At 50.5% G+C, this 10,145-nt stretch overlaps 1 protein-coding gene across 1 annotated transcript; it reads left to right on the forward strand.

Annotated features, from left to right (window-relative positions):
* Nucleotides 1-69: 69 nt before the first annotated feature.
* THNSL2 (threonine synthase-like 2 (S. cerevisiae)) lies at nt 70-8,444 on the forward strand (the record flags this gene model as incomplete). Its single annotated transcript, XM_008936577.1, has 8 exons — nt 70-318; nt 1,023-1,217; nt 1,497-1,649; nt 2,307-2,537; nt 3,389-3,537; nt 6,315-6,440; nt 7,339-7,478; nt 8,223-8,444. Coding segments are annotated over exons 1-8 (1,439 nt in total), but the record flags the coding sequence as incomplete, so codon positions are not given.
* Nucleotides 8,445-10,145: the final 1,701 nt, after the last annotated feature.

The following is a 10,145-nucleotide window of genomic DNA, read 5'->3' on the forward strand; positions in this document are numbered from 1 at the left end:
TTTGGGGAGAATCAGCTTGGGGTGAGGGGCTTTTCCCAGTGGAGAGGGGGATGCTCCGGGGTCCCGGCAGTGACTGTGATGCCTCCCCAGCAGCCATGAAGTACGTCAGCACCCGGGGAGGTGCGGGGACCGTCGACTTTGAGGGAACCCTCTTCTCTGGCTACGCATCCGATGGGGGCCTCTTCATGCCCCAGGACATCCCCTCGCTGGACCGGGACACTCTGCGGAGGTGGAGCCGCCTCTCCTACCGGGAGCTGGTGAAGGAGCTGTGCTCCCTCTTCATCACAGCTGAGCTGGTCCCCCGGCGCACGCTCAGCGGTGAGCCTCAGCCATGCAAGGAACTGCTCACGGGGATGTGCACAAGAATTTTGGGGTGCTCAGACACATCTCTCTGCCTTTGCCCCATCCTCTTTGCAGTGCCCAGAGGATGGAGCCTGCTGCACCATGCCTGCTCCTTCCTGTACCTTGTTCTCCCCGTCCCCTTGCTGGGACTTGTTACCTTCTGGAAGAGGTGTCCTCTGAGTGAAACAGGGGTTCTGGTGGCCACAGTAGGGGTAGCTGATGCCATGGCCCTGCTTGCTCCTGGGGCACCCAGCTGCTCTCCTTGCCCTCCCCCCAGGGCTTTCTGCTGCTCCATGCTCTCCTTGAAATCCAATTTCAAATGTTTTTAGCATTTAACAGCTATCACTTCCACCAGAGGGCAGCTGCAGCCTCTGTCTCGTCAGCACACGGGGATGACATTTGGATTTCCCGCAGGTTACAGTTTAACACCGTTTGCTCTGGTTATGTCAGCTGTTCCCTGGGGTTGCTTGCCATAGTGCTATCAGACACAACAAAAGTGGGCTGGTTTACTCCTAAAGGCTAAGAATAACTTCTTTGATTTATGTCACCTCTCCAGCAACGGAGTCTTTGGCTGGGCAGAAAGGTTTCCAGGAGCATGAAGGGCACAGGTGCAGGAAGCCATGGGTCAGAAAAATTCTTGTCTGCCCAACCTGACAGCCCCTTTACCATTTTCCCTCTAGACCTGATCGACAGGGCCTTCAGCAGGTTCAGACACAAGGACGTCGTCCATCTGTCCAGGCTGAAAGATGGGCTGAACGTTTTGGAGCTCTGGCATGGGGTTACGTACGCTTTTAAGGATCTGTCCTTGTCCTGCACAGGGCAGTTTTTACAGTACTTCCTGGAGAAAAAGCAGAAGCATGTCACTATTCTGGTGGGTGAGTACACCTCTTTGGGAGGGGTGTGTGTGCAAAACTTCTGGGCAGGGCTCTACCTTGAGAGCCATCATCCTATAACCCCACCCCACCCCCCAGATGCCAGGGTGGTATAGCCTTGTGGGTGGCTGGTGTGTGATCTCTGGGCAATGTCAGGGTGACTGATCCAGCCAAAATCGCCTCATGGAGCATCTCTGCATCTTCTTCTTGAAGTGCACTGATGCAGGTTCAACTGGTGCATCAATTTTCTGCTTTTCTTGGTTCTCCCTCACTTTGAAACAGGGACTTCAGGGGACACAGGGAGCTCTGCAATCGAGAGTGTGAGAGGGCAGAAGAACATGGACATCTTTGTTCTGCTTCCTAAGGGGTTATGCACCAAGATACAAGAACTTCAGATGACCACAGTCATTGAAGACAACGTCCACGTCTTTGCTGGTTGGCATTGCTGTTAGACTGTCCACTTTATGGCCCTGCTGTGTCAAAGCCATGACACTAGAAGTCTCAGAGGGCTGGTGCTTTAGAAGCTGCAGCCAGTTAGGTCATTGCCATCATTGTCACCATACCTACCTACCATGTGGCTAACAAGAGCCTGTAGCAGACGTCCCCAGTTTGATGACCAAGTGGTTAAAGGCTTTCTTTTCTCCTGGCTGCAGATCAGAGCTGCATCCATGCAGGTGGCTGATGTTCAGCTCCACTGAATTCAGCAGTTTCTTGTCACTAAAAGGATCAAGAGTCATCCCTTCCATCTGTCCCCTCAGCTTCTTGGTTAGGAATCACCACTAGGTGCTTGACCCTGAGAATCCAGGTCTCACCTTGGATTCTCACAGTGGATGCAGGCACTTGTTTTCCTGTCAAATACATACTTAAATCAAACAAGATCCCAGAGTGCTATGTCTGCAGAAACCACCCAGCATCCACGTGGTGCTACCCAGCCCCTGGCTCCCACAGCCCCCGAGGCAGGTGGGCAGCTTAGCATGCCCCTGGCAGCAGCTAACCCCGGGGCCTGAGACTGGCCCTATTTCTGAGCAGAAATACCTACTGCCTGGTGGGCTGAGGCTGGCAGATCTGATCTCTCCTTTCTGCTTTTGGCAGCTCACGGGAACAGTGATGAAATCGACGAGCCCATCAAGGAGCTGTTCGCAGACGGCGATTTTGCCAGAAAATACAATCTGATGAGCCTGAATTCGGTCAATTGGTCCAGGATTATGGTGCAGATTGCTCACCACTTCTATGCTTACTTTCAGTGCGCCCCAACCCTGGATACCACCCCGCTGCCAGTGGTGGAAATTGTTGTGCCAACAGGAGGAGGAGGAAATATCACAGGTGAAGGGTAAAAAGATAGGTTAGATATGGAGGAGAGTGCTCTGACCTATGGACTAAAAGCACTCTGTAGATACTGGCTATTGCTATTTATTAAAACACCCACTCTCTGGTAGGATTTCTTCAGAAGCACTTTTATTACTCATGTATGGCTATTACTCATCCAGGTTTCACTGACGATTGGCAAGGCACAGAAAATCCCAAACCACCTTGTGATGGTGACTGTGGCTATCTTGAGGATAGGCACATTAGAAGAGGACAAAATGTGTTTGATCCAGAAAAAGAGGGAAAACACTGTGGCTCTGATTTCCTAACCAAGACATTAATAGGGGTGTGGAGTCCTGCCTCGTCCTACTCTGGCTTGCATGGTAGTGTGCAGTTAAGAGAACCACTCTTAATTGCATAATCTGGCCTAAATACGAGTCCTTGATTGCCTCAATGACAAAATAGGTGTTCAGCTGTCTCATGAAAGCAAGAAAGGATTTGATGCATTCAACTGCATCCACTAAACTTCTAGGTTGCCCATCTGAGGCAGCAGTAATAAGCTACAGAGCCCAAATTCATCTCTCTGCCTGAACGACAGCTGCCTGGCCTCTCAGTCCCCTGTCATCATCAAACGTGAAGATGCCCAAGGGTCAGTGTCCAATGGCAGGTGGAACTTCTCATCCCTGGATTTCATAATCTGATGCTCTACCAAAACATTAAATCCAGATATCTCAGAGTCCCTTAGGGAATGTCATTTGTGTCTGCTTCTGAACTGTATGCTCAATCAGTTTTACAGTGACTTCTTTGCTCAATCTCCTTTGACTGTTTCTTCATCAAGCCCACATGTATTTTTTAACTATTTTTCCCAGCTGGCTGTATTGCCCAGAAAATGGGTCTCCCGATTCGACTGGTTGCTGTGGTTAACAGCAATGACATCATTCATAGGACTGTTCAGCATGGAGATTTCTCAGTGTCAGAGAGTGTGAAGGCCACGTTAGCATCAGCCATGGATATTCAGGTGTGTAATGAATTGTCCAAAATGGGAAAATACCAAATATTACATATTTTAACATTTTTTTTAACTTGTACTTTGTGCTGCCTGGTTTATGAGGGCAGGATTCTGTCCCTGGCAACGCCTCTCAGCAATGCATTAAGAGGCGTGACTCACATTGAGCATTTATGCTACAGTCTGCTGAGCTGAGACAGATCAAACACCTTCTTCCTCACTTTTCAGGGCTTAATTTTGTAAACTTCATTGTCAGTGCTGGGTTTATGGGGTTTCATTATGTGCAAGGTTAGCAAGAGAAGGATGTGTCCTCAAAAGGAGACACTTAGAAAATTATAAATCCCATCACGTGTCAAGGGCTTTGTTGATGCTTCTGAAAGGCTCCACCAAGAGCAAGAGAAAAGACCAGGAAGAAGGTAGGGGAGCCCAGAAGAAATGCCTCATTTTTGGCCATCTGAAGCTTGCTCAGAGCAAAAGAAGTCTCAGCAGGCAGGCAAAGTCCTCAGAAATGAAACGTCATGGAGGTGGAGATACCAAACACCTGGAGGAAAATGCCTCCCATTTCACACCAGCCCTGGGGTCCACAAGGATTGAATCTGCTTCCAAACAAGTGATCGAAGTGTGAAGCACTTGCTGTTGTATCACTGTGGCCTTAAGCTACCTGGATTTTCCAAAAGCTGCTCAAACACACTGGGAGGACCTGGGAGCCTGGAGGAACAGCCATGCTTTGAGTTCAGTAAATCATTACGCCCCTATCACCAGGCTGCTGTGGTCTGAAGCATGACTTTTCTCCTGAGGCTTGACTTTGTGGGGCTCCTCAGAGCTCAAAGGGTAGCTGGGTTCCTCTCTTGGCCTGTGTCCCTTCAGTAGCACTGGTCTGCTGAGGCGTCTAAACATGTGCAAGACTTTGGGATGATGAGGGAAGGCAGCCAGGTAAGGTGGTGTTCAAAGATTCCTGAGGAGCTGGATGGGTGGATCCTTCTGCACACCCCTCTCCACAGCTGCCTTGTTGTTCAGCTCACATCTGAATCATCCATGCAAATATTTCCATAGCTCAACAGGTCATTCATGTAGGAGGTCTCTAGCTGGGACCTGTTCAAAGGGGGGTCAGCCCTGAGGTCAGACCAGGTTGTTCAGGGCTCTGTCCAGTCACAGGTCAGAAACCTTCAGGGATGGAGAGTGCACAGCCGCTGGAGGCTGCTTCTTCTCCAGACTAAGATAAAGCAGAGAGACTTCCAGTTGGGCACTAAATGAAGAGTTGAAGGTGAAGCAGAAAGTCTAGTGTGGATGATCCTTTTCAGGTGCAATCCCAGGAGCACCACAGCAGATGCTGTGTCTCTGCAGTACCTAAAGCACACCAGAGGCTGTTCTGTGGCCCTGAGGTCAGGGAGCACCACTCAGCTCACATCCACATGCCAAAACTTTCCTTGGGAACAGTCCCAAATATAATCTGTCCTCCAAACTGAGCCCAAATATTCTCCTGGACAACTCTAGTGGCACAGGACAAAATCAGAGCAGAGAGCTGGCTAACAACTTAAATGGCAAGGCCAGTGCTTGCACCAGTGTCCTGGCCCAGTTCAACTTATTGGGATCCCTGCAGTGACCTACAGTGGAAACCAGAGGGCTGGTATGAATGGAGGGGGAAGGGGAAGGTCTCAATGTGGGAGCAGCAGAAGGAAGGACAGGAGAAGGAGTGTCAGGAGGATAGTGCTGGAGTCACCTCCAGCAGCAGGTCATTAAAATCCAGCCGTGCTGACATGTAGCTTCTCAGGATAGCCAAGTTGGGAAGCAGAGGACAGCCTAAAATGGGACAGCCTGAAGCAAAGGGCTGGCTACACCCAGCCTAGACTGAAGATTACAGGCTGTAGGCTCTGGGAGATGGTGGTGGGAAGATGAAGAACAGGACTGGGGCCATAAGCTGCTCAGATAGGGACACAAAAGGCTGAGTAAGTTCTGATGACTTGCCAAGGTAGGAGACGATGGAGAGACAAAAGGTCATGGGCACTGTCAGCTGCTAAAAGGTATAAAGAGCTCATCCAAAACCAGGACTTGAAGCCAGGAGATGCGATGAGGACTCTGTAGTTGCAGTGCACCTTGTCCTGCCTGTCCCTACAAGGTCTCTGGGCCAGACCACCTGGATGAATGTTTCTCAGACCTCCTGGATGAATGTTTCTTGGTGCTTGTGAGCATGCAGGAATGAGACAGTGAGCAGTGGAATTGGTTTGAGATGCTCCTGCTGGATCTTGCACCAAGTTTTGCTGCAGTGTTGCATCACCGATTGCCCCACAAGCCATACAGGCCAGTCTGGCCCTAGATGTGCCTTGTATGCTCATAAAGATTATCAGTCAGCCCTGCAGGGAGCTGGGTGTCTCATTAAGTCACACAGGAGCTGGGTGACTCACGGCAGCATCTGCAACACTGAGTAAACAGCTGGATATTTCTGGTTCTCAAATACATGGTGTGTTATTAGCCTGGGTTCCTCGAGGTGATTGTACAGATGTGGTCACCATTGATTTATCAGTCGTCCCTTCATGAGGTTTTTTTAATCTGATGGTCATTGCCAGGCTGTTCTGACAAGTCAGAGGTCTGGAAGATATCGTGTTCCCAAAGACTTGTCTTGGGATGTAGGTATGCAGGGGGAAGAAACAAAGCCCACCCCAACCTCCCCCAAGAAAAATGGGGCAGTAGGACCTCAACCCTAACGGGACATCAGAGAATCCATGCACATGCTCTCCCCTTGAGAGAGATGCTCAAATTTCTGCTGCTCACCTATTGCCTTGTTATCCCAGGAGCCTTACAACATGGAGAGGATCCTCTGGCTGCTCTCGGGGTCTGACAGCCAGCTGGTGAGGACGCTGATGGAGCGATTCAGCGCATCGAAAAGCCTCCAGCTGCCGGAGGACTTGCACAGGAAGGTCAGTTCCTCATGCACGCAGCACCAAGAGTGTGCACGTGCAAGGAGATTTACCACTACCAGTTGTTTTCAACTCATTTTCAGAATAAAAAAGTGGTAGTGTTGGGTTTCCAACTGAAAATTTAAGCGTGAGGCCACAGGATGTTAAAAACCTCCTTTAAATTATTATTTTATTTTTAAAAAGAAGTCTCTTCTTTGCAAAACTGATTAAAAACTGCCCACATTTATTTAAGTAGAATGTGAAACCACCCCGTCCTTGGCCACTCCAGCAGCAGCAGCAGCTGTGGACCAAGGCATCCTGCAGCAGGTGCCAACACAAACCGAGCGTGGCTTTTGGGAGTGTGTCTGCTGGTTTGGCACTGCAGCTCAGCCCCACTCCTGTGGCAAATGGGAGCACAAAAACAAAGCAGAGAGAAATACAGGAGAAAACCAAACATTAGAGTTGCGAGACTCTTTGGGCCAGATACAAAGTCCTGCCTCTTCCCATCCAACACACACCGTCCTCACAGAGCATCCTTTGCTTGGTGCCTGCTCTTGCCTGCACAACAGCAAAATAAATGCTAAAAAGCTGCATTATTAAAAGAAAGAAGAGTTTTTACACTGAGGTGGGTTTTGGAAGCCTTCAGAAACTCCTGCAGAGCATGCAAACAGCAGCTCCTCTCCACCCACGCTCCCAGCACACGGGGATGGAAACCCCTCACTCACAGCCCAGCCCCGCTGTTGTTTCCAGCCCATGCCTCATCCCCTGGCTGCAGCAGCAGCAGCCCCTTTTCCTTCCATCCCTGGGGGACCCCATCCTCCAGCCTCCCCATTTTGAGCTGCTTGGCTGGGTACCTGTGGCACAAACCCAGCTGGGAACGTGTCAGGTGGTGATGCCCTTGTTTCTCCTGGGGCCACAGCTCTCAGAGACCCTAGGCTCCTGCTCGGCCTCCGATGAGGACATCGTGGGCGCCATCCAGCGCTGCTGGGAGCAGAACCGGTACCTGCTGTGCCCCCACTCTGCCGTGGCTGCTCACTACCACTACTCCCAGCACCATGGGTAAGGACAGCTGGGGTTGGGAGCATCACTCTTGGTTTTGCTATATTAGAATTGTAGGACCATCTTTCTACTCAGGAAACCCGTGTTTTGGAGAAGGTTGCAGCACCCAATTCAGGGAGAACCAAGTTGATAAGACACTTTGGTTTGCTCTGTGGCCAGCCATGGTATGTGGGTCTCCAGAGTGATCCAGGTCTTCAGCATTTTTGAGTTAGCCACATACTCAGAGGAGTGAAAGCCAGGGCAGCTGACCTAAGCTGGCCAACAGAGGAATTCCATGCCATAAATGTCATGTGCACTATAAATTAGAAAGTTAACTGGAGATGATCTCTTCTCCTGATGACCACCATTCCTGGAAGGTCTCACCCATCATTCTGCTCCCGAGGCTGCCTCTCCTGTGTGCTGGAGCTGTGGTGCTTGCAGTGCCTGACAGCCAGCATTCACTGCTGGGAGCACGCAGCTCACGACTGCTATGTTGCCCGAGTATAATTTTGTGAACTTTGTATTAGTATTAAGATTTTTTAAAATTTTTATTTTATTAACTGCTTATTCTGTTCACATTTCAACTGACAGCTCTCCTTTCCTTCCCCCAATTTCACCTCTCAAAGGTGGGGCGGGGTCATTGGGTGATAGAACAATGGAGTAACTGAAGACAGTTGGAGACTCACTTCTCCCACTGCTCCTCCAGCATCTCCAGCTCTGGGCTCACTTACACCAAACGTTTTCTTGCTTCCCTTTCCTTTCCAGCACGCCCCGGTGTTGTTTAGCTCCAGCCTCCGCAGCCAAATTTGAGGATGCCGTGCTCCGAGCTGGGCTGGTTCCCCAGGTGCCCCCCGAAATCAGTGCCCTGAGGGCGATGGAGGCCAGGTGCACTGCCCTGGTGCAGGGGCAGGACTGGGCACGGGCGCTTCGGGAGCGGATCGAAGCCGCGGCGCGGCGGGGGGGGGGCCCCGGGACCCGGGCTCTGCGGTGGGGAGTCCCAGCGACCTGAGCTGCCAGGGCACGGCTGGCTGCTGCCTCCCAGGGATCATTGGCCGTTCCCAGAAGAGCCCCAGGTTATGCTGGGAGGGGAGCCTATGCTCTCCATGCAGTGATTTATGAGCAAAAATGCACATTACCGTTGAATTATATAGACCTTACAACATTTTCAGTAAAGATCTCTGCAATTGTATCTCTTTTTTCCTAGTAATTAATAAAACTGGTTGAAACTCTGAATAAATCTGCCCGTTCCATCATTAACAGCTATTAAAGAAAGCTCCCTTAGCACTACCCACAGTTGCCAGCTTCCTGAGCCTTATGTGCTGGGATGTTCAGGCCAGCAAACCCAGGAGCACCTGAGATGTTCAATAGGAAAAGCATGCAGGGCTGGAGTGGATCTGCTCTGCCCATCCCTGTAATTTAAGCAGTGCCCAGAAACATTCCCAGACATCAAAACTTGCTCAGTGATAGTGTTAAAGAGCAGATGTTCTCACTGGACATGTTTATCTTAAGGAGTTACTTTCAAGTGTTGCTTTTGGTCCCAGTCCTGCTGCAGACTTTTCCCGGGCAACTTCCACTGAAACAAATAGGAAATGGGAAATTCCCTTTATCTTCTGCCTGAAACTTCAGCTCTTTCAATACCACGTTCCCATCATATACATATAAATATATAAATACCTTGTGTGGGAGCTGCCTCCACAAGTCATGCATCTGGCAGGAATCTCTTGTGCCTAAAAAGGGTGAAGAAAAAGAAGGAATAATTACACCAGGGGGGAAAAATCCCCCTTTGCCATCAAAAAAAAAAATTCCCCCTTTGACATCAAAGGAAGTCCCATAATGGGAGGATTAATGTGAAGGTTTAGTGGCCTTTAGCAGGGTAAGAGTAAATTCTGTGAGGTGAATCAGCATGGGATGTTGCAGAATGTGCGGGAAGAGTGGGAAGCTCTCCCTGGGCTGCAAGCCACCTTGCTGGCCCCTGGGCAGCCTTTTCCTCAGCTCCCCCCAGCCCTGCACCACCTCCTTCCAGCCCACCGAAACTCTGAAGTAGAGGAGGGACCTGCGCCTCCTCCAAGGTGGGGGCTGAGGCTGCCCCATCTCGATGAACAGGGATCAGGGGAGCAGCTTAGTTTAAAATGATGCAAAAAAAATACAGTGCTTGGATGTTGGATGCTAGTTTCATGGGTGAGGCAGTTGGGAGGACAACGGTGGTGGAGTCAAGGAAAGTTCTGATGCTTCATGAGGCCATCATTCACTCCTCTTTAAAAGCCAAACCAGCCAGCAAAATACCTTTTATTTAAGCAGCAACGTAACCTCATCCTCATGAATAACCTTGCCCCAAAGGATGGCTTTGCACCGTGGGGTGGCGCAGCAAGTGGTGGTGCTGGTGAGAAACCCTCCTGAAGCCACCTGACCCCTGCCATTGGCTGCCCCTTTCCTTGATGCATGCATTATACTCGTTGGACTCCACCACCCTTGGTAGCTGCCTCCCCAGTTTTTGTGGTTCTCTGCCAGGGATGGCTGCCCAGTTGTAATTTAGCTCTTAAACATAGCTTAAGACCCCCTGCGATGGGGGAGAGGCCTGAAATTGCACCCAGCTCCACATCCAAGTGAGAGGTTGCAAATCCAGCTTGCTGGCTGGGATCAGAGCAGGAGGTGGGGGGTGGAAAGGTGAGGGGCTGGACCCAGACCCCC

Source organism: Merops nubicus, unplaced genomic scaffold (assembly GCF_000691845.1).
Source record: "Merops nubicus isolate BGI_N331 unplaced genomic scaffold, ASM69184v1 scaffold16253, whole genome shotgun sequence".
Taxonomy (NCBI): Eukaryota; Metazoa; Chordata; class Aves; order Coraciiformes; family Meropidae; genus Merops; species Merops nubicus.